This window comes from Anabrus simplex, chromosome 1 (assembly GCF_040414725.1).
Source record: "Anabrus simplex isolate iqAnaSimp1 chromosome 1, ASM4041472v1, whole genome shotgun sequence".
Taxonomy (NCBI): domain Eukaryota; kingdom Metazoa; phylum Arthropoda; class Insecta; order Orthoptera; family Tettigoniidae; genus Anabrus; species Anabrus simplex.
In genome coordinates, this window is record NC_090265.1 from 1,122,428,499 (window position 1) to 1,122,452,752 (window position 24,254).

General features: G+C 42.3%; 1 protein-coding gene across 1 annotated transcript in view; it reads left to right on the forward strand.

Annotated features, from left to right (window-relative positions):
* The window catches only part of LOC136858200 (uncharacterized), a 490,315-nt gene that overhangs the window by 357,039 nt on the left and 109,022 nt on the right, over positions 1 to 24,254 (forward strand). Inside the window, exons 10-11 of the mRNA XM_068225417.1 lie at positions 17,183 to 17,327; positions 17,408 to 17,556. Of these exons, the coding sequence (XP_068081518.1) occupies positions 17,183 to 17,327; positions 17,408 to 17,556 (294 nt within the window). The remainder of the gene's footprint in view (positions 1 to 17,182; positions 17,328 to 17,407; positions 17,557 to 24,254) is intronic.

Here is a 24,254-nt window from a genome sequence, read left to right on the forward strand (position 1 = left end):
GCCGTAGCGGGGGCCGTTAGCTCTGAGCTGCGCGCTAACGGTCGCCCATCCAAGTACTGACCAAGGCCTATGTTGCTTAACTGCGATGATGGGATTTTCATCGAAGTGTTCAGCATAGCATGGCCGTTGGCCGCCTGGGCTGGGCTCCTGGTAGACGTGTTATGGGTTAGGCCCATAAAGATAGGACTGGTCAGTCCATGTCTACTGATGATGGTTGGCGGGGGGGTGCGCTGTAACAACAGCGCTATACCCTCCGCTGGTGGGCTGACGGCCGTGGAGTGAGTAGCTTGCCGTAATAACGGCAGCCCTTCACTCTCCGTCAGTTCTTCCGGATCGTCGTTGGTGTCTGTATTAGCACCGGGCTCGCTGACAATTTGCTCTTCACTAAGCGTATTGCTCTTTTGAAGTTCTCGAGCCCGGCGCCGTGTGTTTGTATGTGGGGGCATCTAATACGAACTAGTGGACGCGGGATTATCCCTTGTTACGGGGGTCCCTGGGCCACAGAATCCCTATCTAACCCTAGGTACTGAGAGGCAGTAACCGATTAGGACAGGTAGTGTATCCACTTGAAGTTCTAGAGGTTCCCGGTGAGAGGAGAGAGAGAGCGGAGAGAGAAGCACATACGTGTTCTCGCTAGCGCAGTCGAACTCGTCCTCGCCAGTTCGCTTGTTCCGGTCATGTATGTTATGTAGTGGGGGAGGAGGGAATTCGTAAGCAAAATCTCTGTTCAGGGGAGATGAGTGGGGGAAGTAGGAGGAGGGTGAGTGAAATGCTGTAAGCATTAACTCTGTTCAGTGGAGAGGAGAGGGGAGACGCTTCTTCGTCAACTTATAACGTATTTTGTGTATTAGGGAGCAAATGCAAGCTGATTATTTTCATGAAATAAAAGTGTGGAACCGAATTAAAGAGTATCTTGTAAGACATTACTTTTTGTGAAAAATAATAACCTACTAGAACGTGAGAGCGTTACCTAAATTCAGAGGATTTAGTACAGACAAGAATATCCTAACCCACATTCCAGACGTTGAGTCAGAGTATCCTCCTGTGAGATTCATTAAGTGCTAATGCAAACAGTCTGAAATGTTGTACGAAAATTAAGTAGCGCGAAGATGGGGCAATTTTATACATGTGTGCGATCATTGAGGTTTGTTTAGTTGGTTATGTGGTAGGGGGAGAGGGTAATATGTCGGCAATAACTCTACTCAGTGGAGAGGGGAGAGTTTAGTCATTCTACAGTATTATGTACTTTTGTATATTGTATATTATTAGAAGCAGCTGTTAATAGTAAAGCGTTTTGCCTAATTTCATCATTTTAAGAAAGTTTCCTCGGTACGTTTTTCGTTGTTTTTTTTTTTTTTATTTCTTCAATAATTTTGCTAAATTGTGTTTCCAATTTTCATCAATAAATTTTAAAACAAAAAATAGTTGATATGGTATTTGTAGTAAAACGTCATATTACATACCTATGTACATGAAACATGAAAACACATTTTACATATAATAAAGCTGAGATGTTTGGAAAAAATTCCTGCCACTTTAACAAGTAGGGCCTAGCCCACATATATAATTTACACATCAGTCTAAGATACCATGAGTTGCGTATTACTGGGAGTCAGAATTGTTCTCATGTCAGACATTATATTACAGAACGTTGAAAATGACCTCACACTATCGATATTACTGACTGGGATCCATAAAGCCTTCACTGCAACTACCACAAAATGTCCATATTCTAATTTCAGGGAAAGAAGAATAGCAGTTACACAATATGTTTACCTGCCCTACCTGAAACACCAACTAGATCGCTAAGCACTGTGAATGGTTCAACATATTCTCAAGTTGAAAGTTCTCGTGGGATGGGAATTCGCTTTATTGAGAGGCTTCAGCATTTTCTAATTTACCTTTCATCATGTTTCTTGGACCAAAGAGTGACGGCATGTAATTTTGACAATATTATGTCCGCGATTTTACTTAAAGACAAATATTATCTCGTTTAGAGTCAAATTTGTAAAATTTCGCAAACATTTCGCCTCGCTTTATTAGGGAACAGAGTTGTTGCCTCCATAATTTAACTTACGGGAGCAAGGGAACTGGCTTCAGTTCAAACGCATTCGCTGGAGGTAACGGAAGATTAGGAGCTTAGATAAGTACCGAAAACTTTCTCAAGTTACTACCGTGACATTGAAAGACCACTACATTCATAATTTATCTCACTTGTTCATAAAATCACCAATTCATTGACAAGTTTACGCTACGTAAACAGTACTGTACATATGTGCATGATTTAAAGAGATTTGATAGAAACTGAGAATGTTCTTGTAGAACTTTCTACACGTATATCATAGTTTTAAGCCGGCCCCGTAGTGTAGGGGTAGCGTGCCTGCCTCTTACCCGGAGGCCCCGGGTTCGATTCCCGGCTAGGTCAGGGATCTTTATCTGCACCTGAGGGCTGGCTCGAGGTCCACTCAGCCTACGTGATTAGAATTGAGGAGCTAACTGTCTGTGAGATAGCGGCCCCGGTCTCGAAAACCAAGAATAACGGCCGAGAGGATTCGTCGTGCTGACCACACGACACCTCGTAATCTGCAGGCCTTCAGGCTGAGCAGTGATCGCTTGGTAGGCTAAGGTCCTTCAAGGGCTGTAGTGCCATGGGGTTTGGTTTGGTTTCGTATATCATAGTTTTATATAATTAGTGTTTTCGACAAACTGAAAAGGTTTAAGAATGACTTCATACGTAAATTTTATGAATATCAGTTACGCCTGAAATGGGACTTATTCATTTAAAAAATGCGTCCCTTCGTATGTTAAAGCAATCGGAGACACAGAGGTGCCAGAACTTTGTTGTGAAAGGGGTTCCTTAGAAATGCGTTAAAGCCCATTGATTGCTGAACGATTATATCAAAGGACACAGCCAGCTGGAAGTTCGTCAGTAGACAGACGACCTGCTATAGTGAAACAAGGGGAGTGGAGAGGGAGCGAAGGCTCGTAGTGAATTAGGGAAGTTCCTATAATTCCATCTTTCCACGTAATGGTGGGTTATTTTTCATATTTCACAAAGGATGTTCAGTAAAATCCAGTGATAAGAGGAAGCTGAAATTGAACAACAATTTTATTTTATTTTTTCATGGAGTTTCATGGGTTTTGGCGCGATTAAATAAACGCGAAGATTCAATTTTTATTTTTATTTCTCTTTTTTTCAGCACTTTCATTTGATTTTGAAAAGTTTTTTACTGACATGCTCTTCATTCCTACACTTCTAAAAACTTTGCTATCCCTGAATATACTAAGCCACGGTGCAAAACCCTTCAGCCACTGCCTAATTTACTGCGGAAGGGGGTCACTGGGAAGTGTGCCCGCTTACTAAAACAAGAACTGGTATAACATGATAACCTCATAACTCTCATATGTTACCACCAGCTTAGAACAGAACCCCATGTTTTCTCTAGTCTGCACAATCTGGCATTTTTCTTAGCATTTAGAATATTTTAAACCCTGTCACAACTGTATCAGCCAAGTGCTTCTATGAACAAGTATAGAGTCATCATCATCATCATCATCCTGTCTCAGACCTGATTGATTCTATGCGGTGAATGTCAATGAAATATGCTAACTTCCTACTGCTAATAAAACCAAACCCCACGGCACTACAGCCCTTGAAGGGCCTTGGCCTACCAAGCGACCGCTGCTCACCCCGAAGGCCTACAGGTTACGAGGTGTCGTGTGGTCAGCACGACGAATACTCTCGGCCGTTATTCTTGGTTTTCGAGGCCGCTATCACACCGTCAGATAGCTCCTCAATTCTAATCACGTAGGCTGAGTGGACCTCGAACCAGCCCTCAGGTCCAGGTAAAAATCCCTGACCTGGCCGGGAATCGAACCCGGGGCCTCCGGATAAGAGGCGCTCACGCTACCCCTACACCACGGGGCCGGCTTATATTGCTATAAGCAACAGAAAAATGTACAGAAATAGATAATATCACAATAAAAATGTTATTGGCTTTACGTCCCACTAACTACTTTTACGGTTTTCGGTGACGCCGATGTGCCCGAATTTAGTCCCGAAACGAGGCTGACGTATTTGAGCATATAAATAATTTCAAAGTGGCATTTACTGTACTTGCATTGCATACTCGAAGAAGTTACTGTTATTACCGCTATATAGCAGGAGAAATACAATTCGCGCCTCAGAGTGGCAATACCCTGAAAATTAGGCAAAAAGCACACAAAACGCAGAAACAATCACAAGTGGCTCAGTCAGGTTGGTGTGGCAGTTTAAATGACAGTACAAGACCTTTAAATAATCTCATAAAGACCCTTAAATTTACAGGAGAAGCATACAACCTAATGCAGCATGTAAGGGAGAATAAAAGGACAATATTTACGCAAAAATCTAAAATCAACCATTTGGACATTTTCAGTCGAAAATTCAGTGTGCTCCCTCCGAAACTTCGCCCAAATAAATAAATAAATTAAATAAATTAAATAAATAAATAAATAAATAAATAAATAAATAAATAAATAAATAAATAAATAAATAAGAACAACCCCTCGACATTAGGGGAGACAAAATACAAACACAGAATATTGCTTCTAGGAATTTGAATCTTCACCCACGTAGGTAAAAAAGTAAGCTCGTGTCCTCATCCCGAGGTAGTGCAGCTCTTTTCAAGCACACCGCCAATGGAGGTGAGCTGCATATACCATTTCAACCACATACCATCCCGTCAGCCATTCTTAAATTTCTGGCAGTACCGGGAATCGAGCCCGGGCCCCCGAGGACGGCAGCTAGTCCGCGCTCCTTCCAAGTGAGCTAACCGTGCACAACGTGCGTAATGGGTGGATGTTAGTTCATCCAGTATGTGTTTCTAACGCACTCGTACACGAAGGCAAACGTTTCCTTCTCGATAGGGGTGAGTGATAACGTCCATTCAAGAATAACATTATTCTGCAATCCATGGCATCAGGCCATCAGATCATTAGCTAGTATACGAAGCACCATCCTTACTGTCAGGCAACAGCAGAGCCCAAAATTTGTAGGATGTGTGCGGCCTAAAACTAAAATGTGCACTGTCCGGCTCCTTGCCTGAATGGTCAGCGCAGTGCTCTTCGGTTCAGAGGGCCCCGGGTCGGAGATTTTAACCTTAAATGGTTAATTCCCTTAGCTCCGTGACTGGGTGTTTGTGCTGTCCCCAACATCCCTGCAACTCACACACCACACATAACACTATCCTCCACCACAATAACACGCAGTTACCTACACGTGGCAGATGCCTCCCACCCTCATCGGAGGGTCTGGCTTACAAGGGCTGCACCCAGCTAGAAATAGCCACACGAAATTATTATTATTATTATTATTATTATTATTATTATTATTATTATTATTATTATTATTATTATTATTATTATTATTATTATTATTATTATTATTATTATTATCAGCACGTTCGTGTAACACCACATATCAAAGCTTCTGTTCATTCTTCCTGAGATAGTTATTTTACAGAAACTAGTATACTAGAAACAGTTTAGTATGGACTGTCAAAATAAACGTATTGATACTAATAACACCGAGAGAGTTGACCGTGCAGTTGTGTACGCGCAGCTGTGAGCTTGTGTATTTGGGACATAGTGGGTTCGAACCCCACTGTCGGCAGCCCTGAAGATGGTTTTCCGTGGTTTCCCATTTTCACACCAGGCAAATGCTCGGGCTGTATCTTAATTAAGGCCACAGCCTCTTCCTTCCCATTCCTAGGCCTTTCCTCTCCCATCGTCGCCATAAGACCTATCTGTGTCGGTGCGACGTAAAACAAATAGCAAAAGAAAAAAAGCTTTCTCCTAACTCCTAGTTTTCTTCTATCCAATCGCCATCATAAGACCTATCTGCGTCGGCGCGACGTAAAGCAACTTGTAAAAAACATACCATTAACACCAGATGTGAACTACATTAACGATACTAAACTCTTGGTGAATTGAATAAGGTCCCACATATTAACTTTATATCACCCCGCTTACCCCCGCCCGAGGTTGCATGTAACTCCGCTACAACGGCTGCATGTGGTGAGGTCACCATTCGACTAGCATCGCTCCTATCTCGCTCAGCTTTAGAACAGAGACCCTGTATTAATGGGACTACCGAACAATTATATCTATTTTCATTGACGCATGCGAATTACGTGCACTTCCTTCAGTTACCGGTCTATGAAGTGATCTGTAGGAACCGTGTTTTGCAATTAAAAATATCCCTAGTTCAAAATATTGTATTCGTAGTTTCCGTGGATCTCAATTAACTCTGCTCCACACAGGAAAAACTACACGTTCGTTTCTCTCAAGTCAGCACACCTCCGTATGTTTTGTCCCATAATCAGTGACTGGCTTGAAGTAAATCCATAGGAATAAATATGAACCAATGAATAATGTTACATTCGACATAATAAGAAGAGTGGGTGGGAAATAGTCACCCTTAATGAAATTTGCTATGACTTGAGAAGAAAAGGAGGGATGTGAAGAGCTCATCGTTTGGGGGAAGTTGCTAGAAGCATACAAAAGGGGAAAGGAGGCTGACACTGGAGAAGGCAGGACTGTTAAATATTCCATTCATCATCATCATCTGTTTACCCTCCAGGTTCGGTTTTTCCCTCGGACTTTGCGAGGGATCCCACCTCTACCGCCTCAAGGGCAGTGTCCTGGAGCTTCAGACTCTTGGTCGGGGGATACAACTGGGGAGAATGACCAGTACCTCGCCCAGGTGGCCTCACCTGCTATGCTGAACAGGGGCCTTGTGGAGGGATAGGAAGATTGGATGGGACAGGCAAGGAAGAGGGAAGGAAGCGGCCGTGGCCGTAAGTTAGGTACCATCCCAGCATTCACCTGGAGGAGAAGTGGAAACCCACTTCTAGGATGGCTGAGTTGGGAATCGAACCCACCTCTATTCAGTTGACCTCCCGAGGCTGAGTGGACCCCGTTCCAGCCCTCGTACCACTTTTCAAATTTCGTGGCAGAGCCGGGAATCGAACCCGGGCCTCCGGGGGTGGCAGCTAATCACGCTAACCACTACACCACAGAGGCGGACTAGATATTCCATTACCAACCTAAATCGCCGTTTCTATATGAGCCAGATATTTTTCTGACATGTCATCAATATACGGTATAAGATGGTTAAAATTATACCTTTAATTGTCCCTGCCAACGGCCGTAGCCGCGTTGAAACACCGGATCCCGTGAGATCTCCGAAGTTAAGCAACATTGGGCGTGGTCAGGAGTTGGATGGGTTGCCACGCGCTGTTGGTGGGGGGTAAGGGAATGGAGGAGCGGAAAGGAACTGACCACCCTACCGCACGTAAACTCCGGCTCAGGAACACCTCTGCGGAGGTTCGGACCTGCCTTCGGGCAGAATAACCCTTACCTACCTAATTGTCCCTCGTACATAAACTTGGATACTCTATAAACCAGGTGTTCTTAACCTGGTACTATTTAAATAGTATTCGGTTCTCGTCATATGAGTAAAAGAAAGACGCAATATCCAGTAATCGGGAGATAGTGAGTTCGAGTCCCACTGTCGGCAGCCCCGAAGATGGGTTTCCGTGGTTTCCCATTTTCACACCCAGAAAATCCCGGGGCTGTGCCTTAATTAAGACCACGGCCGCTTCCTTCCAATTCCTAGGCCTCTCCTATCCCATCGTCACCGTAAGACATATCTGTGTCGGTGCGACGTAAAGCAAATAGCAGAAAAAGAAAGACGTGGTAGGCTGTACCAGGTAGAACGATGGAGTTATTTGCTTGAAAACTCTATCGTGCATGGCAATTGGACAGAATAAACAACCTGAAATGGTCACACGTTTTATTTATTTATTTATTTATTTATTTATTTATTTATTTATTTATTTATTTATTTATTTATTTATTTTATTTTATTTTTTCACAAATTTATTGAGCATTGGGGAGTAATGTGAGAAGTGCGAGATGTTTGATTTACCATTTCGTTTGTTTATTTCAAGAGGCCAGCACTGAAGGCTTACTCTTTAATGGCGTATAGCCTCCAAAAAAGCTTGGGGCAGGTCCTTCGAAATGACATCTATAGGCGAGCTACGTGTCGGTGGATGGGACGCTGAAGACGACACACACACACACACACACACACACACAGTCCCGGAGCCAGCTAAACTAACCAATTTAGGTTAAATCTCCGATACGGCAAGGAATCGAACCGGGACGCCTTGAATCAAAGACCAAAACGCTAACCATTTAGCCGTGGAGCGGCCATCACTGGAGGCACAAATTTTACGACGTTCTCTTAAGCGTCTCATTCGCTCTGAATAACTTTTAGTCATATTCGACCCTTTATTGAGTCCAGTACCCTTCTGTATAGGATGTATAGGCTTTTACTCACTTATTATTCATAGAATATATTTGAACATTTTTATAAATTCATCAATTTTTGAGTCACATAAGTTTCAGTATATTTCTTATCTACAGTTATATTTTAAATCTGGATTTTTTCTGATAGAACTCATCTATAAAAGTCAATTTACAGCTCACTTCTCTCTGCGCAAGTTCTACACGAGAAGCTACACCGTACGTTAACTGACTCTCGACCGCCAAATCGTACCATAAATGGGCGGCTGTCATTTGAAGAACTCATGAGCTACCGTGATCACATCCTGTGTAATATTTCTTCTCCTTCAGGATAATATAGAAGCCATTCGTGTTTATGTAACACGTTTTGAACTATTACTAATTTTTCGGTTATATGAAAAAGTCACATCGAGTTTTCACCCAAGACCCTCGACTCCAATGATTTTGAATGAAGTTCCTGACATCCTGTTTTCAATTCATACTTTTTTGTACGAACCAGAATATAATTTAGTATCCATCCACTGTAAATCAGTTTACAATTCAGTTACTTAAAAGTTGATTATGTTACCAATAGTCTAATCTTGCCTACTGTTCTACGTTTTTAAATATTTGAAGTTCGAAATAATATGGTTGCTAGCTCAGAACTTGAATTGACAGATAATCAGGCTTCCTTAGCGTTGAAATATTCCTTCGAAAACGAGAAATTCATGCCCTTTTGAGGGGAAGAAGATGCCAATAGGTTCCAAATGCTTGGGACGACCTACCTGTGCAACAAATATTTCTCACTTATGAAATAGCTCAAGAACAAAGCACGATCACTATTCACATCTACAGAACTGTTTCTGTGGAGCTACAAGTGACTTCTCCATGGTCATCACCGAAATTCTGAGGAATGTTTAACCACATCAACCTCATTCTTTAAGTTATTCGCAAATTAAATATTACATGTTGCAACTGTTCACAATCTTAAAAATTTTGACAACCCCCACCATAAAAATCAATAAAAAGTACGGAATTGTTTTTTTTAAGAGTGGCGTTCACTTTGGAACCCTCGGGAAGTCAATTTTTTTTAAGTTACTTTACGTCGCACCGATACAGATAGATCTTATAGCGACGATGAGACAGGAAAAGTCTAGGGGTGGGAAGGAAGCAGTCGTGGCCTTAATTAAGGTACAGTCCCAGCATTTTCCTGATGTGAAAATGGGAAACCACGGAAAACCATCTTCAGGGCTGCTGACAGTGGGGTTGGAATCCACTGTCTCCCGAATACTGGATACTGGAAGTGAAATTTTATTAAGATTAATTGATTTGTATGTGAGGAAAAATCAGGTCTCAAAAGGTTAACACTATCACCGAAGGCCGACCAAAAAAATATGAGTGCAATTTCTATCGTATGAATGCATGATTTCAATGTGTTTAAATACAATACAGGCTAGTTCACGAATTGTTATGCATCAGAGACTGCGTTACATTCTGTTTACATTTGGTGACGCAGAAACAAAATCTCATTATACTGCCGGATACACAGCTCACAGAATCAATCAAACTGCTGGAAGTTTGTGGAAATGTTACTTGTGCCACACGCTATTATATGGGACGAGTTCATTCTGGGTGGAATATATTTCTTCACAAACAAATACGTCAGTATCTATGTTCTGTGCATTCAAATTATTTGAATTGCAAAATACTTCTTAATAAAAACGCAGGAACCGGGCGAGTTGGCCGTGCGTTTAGGAGCGTGCAGCTGTGAGCTCGCATCCGGGAGATAATGGGTCCGAACCCCACTATCGGCAGCCCTGAAGATGGTTTTCCGTGGTTTCCATTTTCACACCAGGCAAATGCTGGGGCTGTACCTTAATTAAGGCCACGGCCGCTTCCTTCCCATTCCAAGGCCTTTCCTGTCCCATCGTCGCCATACGACCTATCTGTGTCGGTGCGACGTAAAGCAACTATCAAAAAAAAATCCAGGCTATTGAAACGTATAGTAATTATCTTTCAAAATAGTGGGGAAACAAAAGTTGATTTTAAGGGAATGATAGCCTAGGATGGATAGTCTGGTAAATAAATTGGAATAAAATAGCAGAATCTGATAGAATTCAGTCGGGAATGAAGAAACATAATACGGGAATCGTTCCATAAGTTATCGCAACTCTGCAGCACGGGAAATCCATGATATGCTTTGGAAAGCCAACACATTCTGCGTCTCATTGTTGACATCAAATGAGTTCGGGGTACATGAGTACGGCAGGAAGGCAATCGAGCTATACCTACATGCAACTTAGTGTTATAGTATGTTATTATGTACAGACTAAACACAACTGTGAATTACATACAGCTAACATCCTCCAAAGTAGTCCCCCGGGGCGTCAATACATCGTTGCCTCATAGCCGGTGTTAAGTCCGGTGACCTGGCGGGCCAAGAGACATGTCTTCCTCTTTCTACCCATTTTCCTGGATGTGTCTCATTCTGATGGTTACGGATGGCAAACATCCAATGCGGTGGAGTTTCATCCTAATAAAACCGCATCGTTAAACGTTCATTTTTTTGCTAGTTGCTTTACGTCGCACCGACATAGATAGGTCTTATGGCGACGATGGGACAGGGGAGGGCTATGAGTGGGAAGGAAGCGGCCGTGGCCTTAATTAAGGTACAGTCCCAGCATTTGCCTGGTGTCAAAATGAGAAACCACAGAAAACCATCCTCAGGGCTGCCGACAGTGGGGTTCGAATCCACTATCTCCCGAATACTGGATAGCCGGGCTGAGTGGCTCAGACGGTTGAGGCGCTGGCCTTCTGACCCCAACTTGGCAGGTTCGATCCTGGCTCAGTCCGGTGGTATTTGAAGGTGCTCAAATACGTCAGCCTCGTGTCGGTAGATTTACTGGCACGTAAAAGAACTCCTGCGGGACTAAATTCCGGCACCTCGGCGTCTCCGAAAACCGTAAAAGAGTAGCTAGTGGGACGTAAATCAAGTAACATTATTATTTATTATGAATACTGGATATTGGCCGCACTTAAGCGACTGCAGCTATCGAGCTCGGTCGTTAAACGTTCTCCAAGTGGCACATCCTCCAGCAGAAGTAGGAGTTCATAGCGTAGAAATTGAAGGTAGTTTGCACCTGTTAAATGGCCCTCGAAGAGATACGGTGCAATAAGGTGATCACCCAAGATTCCACGCTATACATTCACTCCCATTGCACTTGAAAGGCTGCCCGTCTCTCCCAGAGTGGGGATTATCAGCACTCCAATAGTGCATATTGTGATGGTTGACGGTATCATTATTGTGGAATCGCGATTCGTCCGAGAGCAGGATTTTCGACAGGAATTCTGCATTTTTCAAAATTTCCTAACAGCCGCTGACAGTAATACCTTCGATCTTCGAAATCCCACCCATGGAACTCCTGGTTTCGCCGTAGATGCAGTATTCGTAGTACTGAAGTCTGGCTGATGTTCACCTTTTATGTAATTGCCCGTGTACTCGTGTGTCGGTTACTGAGAGCTGTTTCCAGAATTCCCCAAACATTGCGTTCTTCTTTCAGGCTGGTAGTATCGTTTGTAGTACATCTGTTGTTGATAAACGTTTTTCAACACTACGGAAAGTCTTTGCAGTCGGATGTCGCCTGTCCGGACGTAGTGCCTGTAACCAATTCTCTCTTGCTTCCCCATAGCTAAAAAGCGTGTCAACGTATTATCCGTGGAATACATGGTGAATGACTGAAGCGACTTCATTCCAACCGTATAGTAGTGCAGTGTGCAAAAGCAATAATAGCGGCATTTTACTACGTGAAGCACACACTAGATTCATATCGAAGTAGAAAAATGTGTACGTTGTAGGATTCGAACTATGTAGTACAGTCATTAAGTTCTGAGACTGACCGCATGATGGCGCTGTGGTGCACTATAGCGCATAGGTGGCGCCATGGTAGGGTACCACGTCAGTTAGTCTCTCGTCCCTGGAAGAGACAGTTAAGTCCATGCACTAGAAGCAGACGTACGGTCGTTGTTGTGACGGTGATGTGAATGAGCCTGTCGGACCTTGACATGTCACAGTTTGATCAATGGGCAAACATCAAGTTCTGCCAGAAATTAGGCAAAACCGCTGCCGAAATGTTTGAAATGATGCAGCAGGTTTACGGTGAGGACGCATTGAGTCGCAGTGTTGTGTTTAGGTTGCACCGACGTTTGGTACAAGGACGGGACAGTTTGGAAGATTATGTGCGTACTGGTCGGCCACAAACAGTTCGAACGGAACGCAAGATCCAACGCAACGTTGGCGCGTGCTAACTGCTCCCTATTGGTAGATGATCTCCCAGCAGCAATAGGGGTCAGCCATCGTACTTGCCACAAAATTCTGACGAATGACCTCAACATGTCTCGTGTTGCCCAGCACAGTGTGCCACGAATCCTGTCACAAGACCAACATGATGATCGCATGACGATTTGTGGTGACCTCATCAGTAGTGCTGACGATGATCCGTTGTTTCTCAATCGGATAATAACTGGAGACGAAACATGGTGTTTTCTTTACGATCCGCAGCTGAAACGACAATCCGTCACCTGGAAAACGCCATCATCAGCACGACAGAAAAAAAATACGACAATACAGGTCAAAAGTCAAGTTGATGCTGGAACTGTTTTTTGATTCAAATGGAATCGTTTACATGCAATTCCTCTCAGACAGTGCAACTGTAAACAAAACCCGCTACAAGGAGATCTTTGGCCGTTTTCGTGATGCAATTCGCCGTAAGTGACCAAGGCATTGGCGTACAAAGAATTGTCTGTTTCTACACGACAACGCCCCTGCACATTGCTCTGTCCTTGTCCAAGATGAACTTGCAAGGTGACAGGTGACAGTTTTGCCACACCCCCCGTCTCACCTGATCTCACACCAAGCTATTTTTCCTCTTTCCTCGCCTGAAAGCACTCCTACGTGGGCGCAGATTTCAGTCGTCCGAAGAGGTCATGACGGCCACTAGAGAAGCCATCCGGGACCTTCCTGCCAACTGCTTTTAGTGGTGCTTCCAGCAGCTATACCAACTTTGGCAAACGTGCATAACGGCCAAATGCGCCTATTTTGAGGGTGGATGTGGTTCTGTTTAAGTGGTTAACGGCTAACGGCGACTATTTTGAGGGTGGATGTGGTTCTGTGTAGGTGTACGCCATGTAATGCAGCATCGTGTGCAACATATAGTGTCGTGTGCATTACCAACCTCCAGGCGTCAGGTCTCAGAATTTAATGACTGTACTACGTATCAATACTACGTTCCGTTGAGAGGCTAGCGTTTGACCCCACGTGCTATGCCACAGCTATGAGTGAGACTTGTATTAAGAATGCCTTAGAATAAGTTACCCCTCCAGTTCACTGTTTCGTACGCTCTCCATGTGACCGTATTGTACTTCAAAACCCTATTCCCGGTCACTTGGCACAACAGCTTAACACAGTTACATGGTATACTGACGTTTGATAAATGATTGAAAGGATGTCATACTTTTCCAACGATCTATACCGGAAATAGTGTTCAGAATTGTTTGCAGGATGTGCATAAAGTGCATTAGAACCAGACGTCATGCCAGCAGAGAAAAAATGTCGACCTCACGACCATCTCACACGTTTGTTGGACTGCAGAGCAAAATATTGGTAGGGCAGCTGATTCAACTGGTATACAACATGTTTCTTCGTTTGATGTAAGGAGGCGCCCTAGTCCTAGACAGGTACCATTTAACACTTGACCGTTGGCAATCATGCTGGTCAAACAGCCCTCAACCGCTCATATAACAGCTTTTAAATTGAAGGATTTTTGACTTTAGAAGTAAGTGAATAACAGTGAAAAATCATAGTAAATCGCTTGCTTAATATGAGTGGAACAGACACAGGTGCGTTACCAAATAAGAGGAAGAAAGGAATATGTGACCCAGGCAGGTGCTCTAGGAAGACACTCATACCTCCTTCGTGATAGAACGTTCAACACTATAACGCGTCGTATGAGAAAACATGACTGGAGATTTATAAACTCATTTAGAAAAATGAAATGGCGTATTGCTTTTAGTGCCGGGAGTGTCCGAGGACATGTTCGGCTCGCCAGGTGCAGGTCTTTCGATTTGACACCCGTAGGTGACCTGCGCGTCGTGATGAGGGTGAAATGATGATGAAGACAGCACATACACCCAGCCCCAGTGCCAGTGAAATTAACCAATGATGGGTAAAATTCCCGACCCTGCCGGGAATCGAACCCGGGATCCCTGTGACCATAGGCCAGCACGCTAACCATTTAGCCATGGAGCCGGACACTCATTTAGAAAATATCCTAATACTGTCAACCTGCTTAATAATAAAATGTGAACAGTTGGTCATTCTAGATTTCCAAAACTGGTGACCATTTCACTACAAAGGAAGAGTAAATTAACTGTCCAATGTAGAATTTGGGGTATTTACAACGTTTGAGTTCACAGACGCCATAGCTGTGTGGGTTTTTTTTGGGGGGGGGGGATTTCTAGTCAGAATTCCGTTGTTATTTTCAAATAGTATACTGTCGTCCGGCTCTGTGGCTTTGCGATTAATGTGATTAGCTGCCACCCCCAGACGCCCGGGTTCGAATCCCGGCTCTGCCACGAAAATTTGAAAAGTGGTACGAAGACTGGAATAGGGTCCACTTAACCTCGGGATGTCAACTGAGTATAGGGGGGTTCGATTACCCCCTCAGCCATCCTCGAAGTGGTTTTCCGTGGTTTCCCACTTCTCCTCTAGGCAATTGCCGAGAAGGTACCTAACTTACGGTGACGGCCGCTTCCTTTCTTCTTCCTTGTCTAGCCCTTCCGATCTTCCCATCCCGCCACAGTGCCCCTGTTGAGCATAGCAGGTGAGGCCGCCTGGGTGAGATGCTGGTCCTCCTCCCCAGTTTTATCCCCGACCCAAAGTATCTTGCTCCAGGACACTGCTTTTGAGGCGGTAGAGGTGGGATCCCTTGCTAAATCCGAGGGCAAAAAACAACCTGGGAGGGTAAACGGATTAGGAAAGAAAGAAAGAAATACTGTCACTTACGAGGAGAACCCACCAAGTGTAACAACCCGATTTGCCAGAAACTTTGTTCAGCGAAAGATGGGTGGAAATAAGCGAGCACATGTTTCGGTCTATCCGTAGACACTCAACCGTTTCCGAGAAAATGAAGCGGATGTTCCTCTAAACGTCAAATGTGGTTCCAACATGATGGAGCACTCTTTTACATCTTGAACATGATCCACTGACACTCGGACGATAACTTTCCTCATCGATGGGCCGGCCGACGAAAAGTGTCTAATGGGCCCCTTAGAATTCTGCTTAAACGGTTCTTGAAATATAAGGTATACTAAGAGAAACGGGAACTTTTCAAGAGCAGAGTTTTTATGATGTTTTTAAGAGTTAAAATACGAGAGCTGAGAAACATATTTCAAATGGGTCCAAGGGAACGTTCTACAATAGTGCCGAACGTGTTTTCACTTGTCTTAATACGTTTATCTTTTCTCAAGTAGAATTTCCTTAATATTTAAAACTTGCAGCGATTCAAATTGTGATCGTTTTTCCTTGCAATGATTTATAAGTTTAACAGGAATCCTTTAATTTCATTTAAATTCTAGACAGATATTTCAGTGGTCTTCTGTGTGCTGTTTCAATATACCACTTGTTAAATTTAAATACATTGTTGGATAAATAATTTTTGTTTATTAAAATCTCTATCGAATATTCTTACTATTTCCGTCAATATATTGATTTCTAGTTCGAGGCTCTGTATCTGCTATCAATCCAGCGTTGTCAACACCGCTTTCTTCAAAATATATAAATTTCTCATTTCAAGCCTACTTTTTCTACGTTATGCTTTTACAATTTATTTTGATGCCTCACTTCAGTATTTTCCATGCTGCTCTTTTCGTATTATTTTGATTTTCATGTCATGGTAGTGCACCTCAGTCAATTCAACTTTACCTACGGCATTCTCCTTACAATACGTTGAGGTCTCATTTCAGGGCAGTTTATCCGACCGGGCGAGTTGGCCGTGCGGTTAGGGGCGCGCAGCTGTGAACTCGCATCCGGGAGATACTGAGTTCTATCCCACTGTCGGCGGACCTGAAGATGGTTTTCCGTGGTTTCTCATTTTCACACCAGGCAAATGTTGGGGCTGTACCTTAATTAAGGCCACGGCCGCTTCCTTCCCATTCCTAGGTCTTCCTTATCCCATCGTCACCATAAGACCTATCTGTGTCGGTGCGACGTAAAGCAAAATAGCAAAGCAAAAATTATCCGAAGTCAAGATTTTCTACGCCTTACTCTTCACGTTGTGGTTTTCATTTCGGAGCAGTATATCGTCGTTGCGCCTCGATATATCGCTATGTGACAATGTTGAGGAGAGAGATACCAACCCGCAGCACATGTATCACCTAAAACGAAAATTCGTTGATGTACTGTAGTTCATGCAATACTGAACCTTAGATGACAGAACCTTTCTGGTCGGAGTTTTAAGTTCAAATATTATCGCATAGCTGTTTTCCTGAGCGCAATGACGATATCCACGGTTAACCGAACCTTTTTCACAATATGTTGGTTTCCATTTAAGAACAGTGTATCTACAGTCAATTGAATCTTGTCAGTGCTTTTATTTCCACAGTATGTTGATTTCCCACTTCAGGGCAGTTAATCTGCAGTAAATCTATTTTTTCCTATGCTGCGTTATTCAAAATATATTGTTTTGTCATTTCCGGGTGGTATACCCGCAGTCAGTCGAACTTTACCTTCGATACTCTCTTCACAATGTGTTCGTATTTGAGGGCAGTCATTGGAGCTTCGGATGTCTCATTTCAGGACAGCATATCCGCAGTTATTGCCAAGTATTCGAGTAATGGCTACATGGACATACTGCAGGAGAAGTGGTATGGCGCCCTACCTTGCTTCAAGCTGGCTACAGACATGGCCCAGCCGCGTCCTCTGGGCGTCGCCGCAGTCGCGGGTAAGTGAATGGTAGTAACTTCTATTAAGCCGACCAGGTGGTACAATCGGTCAGTTTAAATGAATGGTACCTTATTTCAGGTGTGTTCATCCTCCTTGGAGTCGGCATGGCTCTTGGCTGCCTCATCCTGCTCGTTGAACATCTCTTCTACCGCTATACACTGCCCATCCTCAGGCACAAACCCAAGGGCACCATTTGGCGGAGTAGAAACATTATGTTCTTTAGTCAGGTATGTCAAGAATGAACTACTTTGGTAATGAATAACAGTATTCCTTAAACTTCACTATTAGTATGATTAAAATATTCTCCACCACTGGGCTAGACTAAATGACTTTCTATCAGTATATGATCAGAGGACAATACCAATTTAGTTTTAAATACTTATTATCATTCGTATTACAAGTTGTCCATTTCATGACCGTATCGATGTTTAATCAAGAAGTAAGTATAAATAACCACCTAATCGATACTTTATTAATGCCTCAGGCAAAATTGAATAAAATTAAAACTTACAGGACATGTTTCGACCACTTAGTGGTCCTCTTCAGCTGTATAAATAAAGAACTGAAAAGAAAAACATTATGACAATAAGCACAAATAAAAGTTCTTTGGAGACTCCTTTGATAAAAATGGAGGTCATCAGAATAGGTCATCTTGCCTCTCGTTCTTGTTTGGAAAAGATGTTTATTCTGCGCTGTCTAGAGGGTCTGTCTTTGAGCGCGACCTGGTGAAGTAACGATGTGATACAGTTTGACAGTTCATGGAAAGCTCTGGAGAGAAGGGAAGTAGAGTTTTATCGTCATCTAAAATAACATGTGAGGGAGGAGGGAGATTGGGCTGTGCTTCTGCGATGTCGTGTTTGATTATATCTCTTGTTCGTCTAGTCTGTTTCATGTCTACCCATGGCAGAGAATCTTTTGTATCTTTCAGCATTGACGTGTTCTTGATATCTAATTGAGAAGTTCCTTCCAGATTGTCACACGTAAGTTTTTTTTACATTGAGCGCCGGCTTCTGGAATTTTAGCTAACATTTACCTCGACTTTTTGGAACACACTCAGATAGTAGGTCACATTAAAGGACTCGATCTCTGGCTTCGATATGTTGATGATACCTATGCCATAATTAACAAGGAAATAAATGATAGTCACAGTATCCTTAATACTTTGAATAATTTAGACCCAAACATAAAATTTACAGCTGAAGAAGAAGAGAAAGGCATACTCAATTTTCTGGATATCCAAACATATCGTAAAGACAACCATTTCCAATTTAAAATATACAGGAAACCCACTTTTACCCCAACTACAATCAAAAGTGATTCTTTACATCCCATCTCGCAAAAGAAATCAGCTTATTATAGTTTCGTCAACAGAGCCTTTGAAATTCCGCTAACAGAAACAGACAGAAAAAAGGAACTTTCTTTCATTCGTCAACAGGCTCTACATAATGGTTTCAGTTTGAAATTCATCAATAAAATCATCACTAAATGCAAATACCAACAACAAATTAAACTTAAACAGCATTCAGAAAAAGAAAAAGGATATGTAAAATTCACCTTTAATAACCCGAAGATTTACGAAATCACCAACTTATTCAAGAAACACAATACCAAGGTAGCCTTCTCTACAAACAACAACACGAAACATAGATTCTTTAGTCATAATAAAGCTAATAAACTTAAAGATGACGAATTCCAGGAATCGGGTATTTATAAGCTGACTTGTGCTCAATGTAAAAAAACTTACGTGGGACAATCTGGAAGGAACTTCTCAATTAGATATCAAGAACACGTCAATGCTGAAAGATACAAAAGATTCTCTGCCATGGGATCCCATATGAAAGAGTCCAACCACAAATTCACCAATATAAAACAGGACCTTCAAATTATATGTATGATTAATAAAGGTAATCTTATGAACAACCTGGAAAACATCCACATCGTTCTTGATAAATTGGAAAACGGTGAAGAGAATCTCAACGAAAACAACGAGCATAAAAACATCTTATATGAGAATATTAGCAAATATTTAGAATGGGTAGACATGAAACGACTAGACGAACAAGAGATATAATCAAACACGACATCGCAGAAGCACAGCCCAATCTCCCTCCTCCCTCACATGTTATTTTAGATGACGATAAAACTCTACTTCCCTTCTCTCCAGAGCTTTCCATGAACTGTCAAACTGTATCACATCGTTACTTCACCAGGTCGCACTCAAAGACAGACCCTCTAGACAGCGCAGAATAAACATCTTTTCCAAACAAGAACGAGAGGCAAGATGACCTATTCTGATGACCTCCATTTTTATCAAAGGAGTCTCCAAAGAACTTTTATTTGTGCTTATTGCCATAATGTTTTTCTTTTCAGTTCTTTATTTTTTTTTTTGCTAGGGGCTTTACGTCGCACCGACACAGATAGGTCTTATGGCGACGATGGGATGGGAAAGGCCTAGGAGTTGGAAGGAAGCGGCCGTGGCCTTAATTAAGGTACAGCCCCAGCATTTGCCTGGTGTGAAAATGGGAAACCACGGAAAACCATTTTCAGGGCTGCCGATAGTGGGATTCGAACCTACTATCTCCCGGATGCAAGCTCACAGCCGCGCGCCTCTACGCGCACGGCCAACTCGCCCGGTAGTTCTTTATTTATACAGCTGAAGAGGACCACTAAGTGGTCGAAACATGTCCTGTAAGTTTTAATTTTATTCAATTTTTCCTGAGGCATTAATAAAGTATCGATTAGGTGGTTATTTATACTTACTTCTTTCTTACTTATTATCAGTTAACAAAAGTATGCTATACGCTTTCTTTTACTAAACGAGTCGCTTGAGGTGTAAATATGTAGCATATATACATAGATTCGAAAGAGAAATGGGTCACATGGCACCCATCGGTTTTTTCTGAAATGGATTCCCATGTTTTCCACTTCAGTTACTATGTAACATTTTCAAAACTATGAGCAATCCTTTCCAAACTTTGTCCACATTAATTACTAAATTATGAACCATGAAAGACACCACAGAATTGCAGGCCCTCATCACACAAAAACACACAGTAAGTTCGTCGAGTTGATGGTCAAGCTCTTTCTTCTTCTTCTTCTTCTTCTTCTTCTTCTCGATCTGGAGCAATAGCGGTGTCTGTCTCCTTCCCCACGCCTGTCTCGCTCGCTCCGCCTGTCTCCCTCTTCCTCACTTGCTACGTAGCGCTACAAATCCAATCCGAATACCCCAGACACGAAGCGTTGGTCCGAGCCGAGCCGAGTGGGACCGATGCAATGTGCACAGAAACTCTGCGCCTCAGTTTGCACGCGTGAGATTTTGGGCGTTTAAGAGGCCCTGCTTTAAGAGGAAGTAAAACTCGACAACCCATCTTCTATTAACACCAATCAGAAGGAAACTTCGAAGAGGTCCAACACTTCGAAAGTGAAAAGGAAAGTATGGCAAAAGAAAGTGGAGGGCCACGAAGGGCCGTGAGATGCTCCGTAGGTCACGTAAACCTAATACGGTCGGTGTCAGAAAAGAACAAGAATTCACCAAGGAAGGTCGGATAAGAACACTAAAAGTGAGAAGACTGGCACGAGTAAGTGGAAACAATCCCAGACTCACCTAGGGGAACCGAGGTAGCCAGCCCACGCTCCCAAGTCGAGAGTCTCTGTTCTCCCTCTTATTCGCCTTTTTAAGACAGGCAGGGGATACAATTGATGTATTCTATTGGTCCACCCACAGCGGGAAATAACGAAACAAGATCGGTTCTTCAATAATTAATATACCGACAAAAAAAGGGAAGATTCATGAATGGCGAAAAAAATTAAATACACTCTGGGTGTCAGAAATCTAATACTTTCGGAAAAAATGAAATGGCGTATGGCTTTTAGTGCCGGGAGTGCCCAACGTCAAGTTCAGCTCGCCAGATTCAGGTCTTTTGATTTGACTCCCGTAGGCGACCTCCGCGTTGTAATGTGGATGAAATGAGTAAGAGGACACATACACCCAGCCCCCGTGCCAGCGGAATTAACTAATTATGGTTAAAATTCCTGACCCTGCTGGGAATCAAACCCGGGACCCTGTGACCAAAGGCCAGCATGCTAACCATTTAGCCATGGAGCCAGACAATACTGTCGGAATCGGAAGGGAACAAGTGTTAGTCATGGTATTCCAGATAGGAGGAACGAAAGAGAGGTGTCTAGAACAAGTAAGTGGTAGCAATCCCAGGACTCAGCTGAGGACCCCGTGGTCACCAATCCACGTTATTGAGTTAAGAGCCCCTGGGGCCTTTAGTCCCCTCTTACGACAGGCAGGTGATACCGTTCTTCATCACACTACCATCCACCGCAGAAATTCTCAATATTGAGTACATCCCTCGACGTAGAATTTGCGTCAGGAAATTAATTTGGCCACAAAACTGGGCTTAGTTCACTTGTAATGCCTACTCCAAATAACTGGGAAATGGCCAAGAAGAATTATAATAATATCTAGCATTCCTTTACATTTTAACAACGATAATCACCGCGTTTCTGTCCAGAAACCGCCTGCATGGTATAGAAATTATAACTACTCTTCTATCTGGTTGACTTGAATTGTCAGAGATGTTTTAAATCCTAGAAGTAGAGATATAATATAATGGGGTTCAGTCAACCTCATTAAGAAACTCATAGTTGTGGTTCGAACATTCTAGATTAAACTTTTCGTGTTTTTCTCAACTTCAAATTCGTTTATGGCCACGGCTCACAGCCGCTTCCCTCGCAGTTTCAGCGTTAGTATCACGTTATCTTGACTAGTAAATTTAGAGCTCACCTATGGAGATGAGAAGGGTTCCTTGCTTAGTCCACAACCTGCAATCGGTTCCTGATTGAAGGAGCCAGGAGGAATTGTCTCAATCAGAGAATTTTTGGAGGTCAGAGGATTGTCCATACCATATTACCATTGATCTCTAATTCTCATTTAGAGGTGGTTTGAAGTGTTACTTGAGTCATTCTTAACTTTAGAATCGCTACGAATTTCTCAATACGACTTTTCTAAATTCTATATAGTTCTCCGATATGGATTACTCTATTTATAAGCTCTCATTGGAAAATTCTCACCAATTCCTTGCCATACATGTCAATCCTCCCTCTTTCTCTCATGAATTCCCTAGATATGTACAGAGCAAGGGTAAACAACTTCACCGCCCTTAAGATCACCTAAATAAATCAAACCGTGGTAATATCATATTAACATACACCAAGTTTAGTACAGAATAATTAAATTTTCTGGCCAAAAAAGTGTTCAAATATCTACAGACTGTCTAATGAATAATGTTAACGAATTAATAATATTTTAACAATATGTTATTTCTAGATAAATAATGCACATCTAGAATTGTGTAAAACTTCTTAGTATTTAATTTCCTCCTTACTGCGATTGTTATATAGGGAAAATGACATTTTTCAGATTGCTAAAAAGCAAAACTTGACACATTAAACCATATTCTGTTACAAAATTCATCCTTGTGCTTCATTCCTATTCAGAATCACTAGTTGCTCTCACCAGGAAGGTTACCAAAGCTAATCCTACATAATCCATCTAAAGTAAAAAATATTAATGAAAAATGTAATAAATGATCAACCCACATTAAAATCGACAATGTAAGTACAATATTCTAAAAGAATTGCAATTCCTTTTTAGGGGCGTGGTAGCCGATTGGCGTTGTCACTCGCTTTTCACCAACACAGCCGCCGTTCGAATCCTGATCATTAGAGTTACGAAGATGCTTTATACAACCGTTTTGCTGTGAGCTTGCATCCGGGAGATAGTAGGTTCGAATCCCACTATCGGCAGCCCTGAAAATGGTTTTCCGTGGTTTCCCATTTTCACACCAGGCAAATGCTGGGGCTGTACCTTTATTAAGGCCACGGCCGCTTCCTTCCAACTCCTAGGCCTTTCCTATCCCATCGTCGCCATAAGACCTATCTGTGTCGGTGCGACGTAAAGCCCATAGCAAAAAAAAAATATACAACCGTTTTATTTTAAATTGTATTTCATGTACACAGGGTGAGCTTTGCTTTGTGATAGGACTAAGCGTTTATCCATTATTTTAGGTTTTGGTCTTTAATGGATAAAATATTTGCAAGTTCAGTGCATACCTACATAGTCTGAAACGTTGAAATGTTACTAAATAAATATACGCCTCGGACTCTTGACATATTGTAGCCCAGCTGGTCCAGTAGTTTTGATGTGATTGGGCAAGAAACAATCAGATACCTCTAATTTTTAAGCTAGCAAGCGACTTTGCAATAAATTTCCAAATAATGTGTTTTCAGGTTAATATTTTGAAGTAATATGTAATCATGTGACAATCTCCTAAGAGAATATTTGTGCTAAATCTCATGATATTCTGTCATGAGGTTTTGACGTGATTTTGTTTCGGGAGGCAGACAGACAGGCAGATGGCATTTCAGTTTTATAAATGACTAGTTGTACTCGTCGTTGACTGAACTACCATTTAACATGCACATGATTACTTTTCTGTCAACCCCTCAAGTTGTTGTTGAGATTCTGAGGCACGTGGGTTGACAGCCTCCCCCTATCAGCGGTTCGTCGTGAAGTACTCGTTTCCTGCATCTTTATGAGCTTGTGAAGTTTCATCTTTCTTGCATTCGATCTCTTCCATCTGGTATGAAATCCAAATATCAGGTTAATTTTCGAAAGGTACAGAGAGAAAGATGCTTTTGTATATACAGCTGTAAACTGTAATATTACCTTTCTCTGATGATCATTTTTATTCACTAAAACCCGATGCGTTAGAAGCAATTCTGACCTGAAATGTCGTGGAAAATAACGGAAAATCACTTCTTGGATAGGCGCTTTGATTTTAACCCACTATTATCTTCAGTTCTGTTCTCGTTCCTAACTTATCAAACCATACTTAAGTCCTTAGTAGAGGCAGTA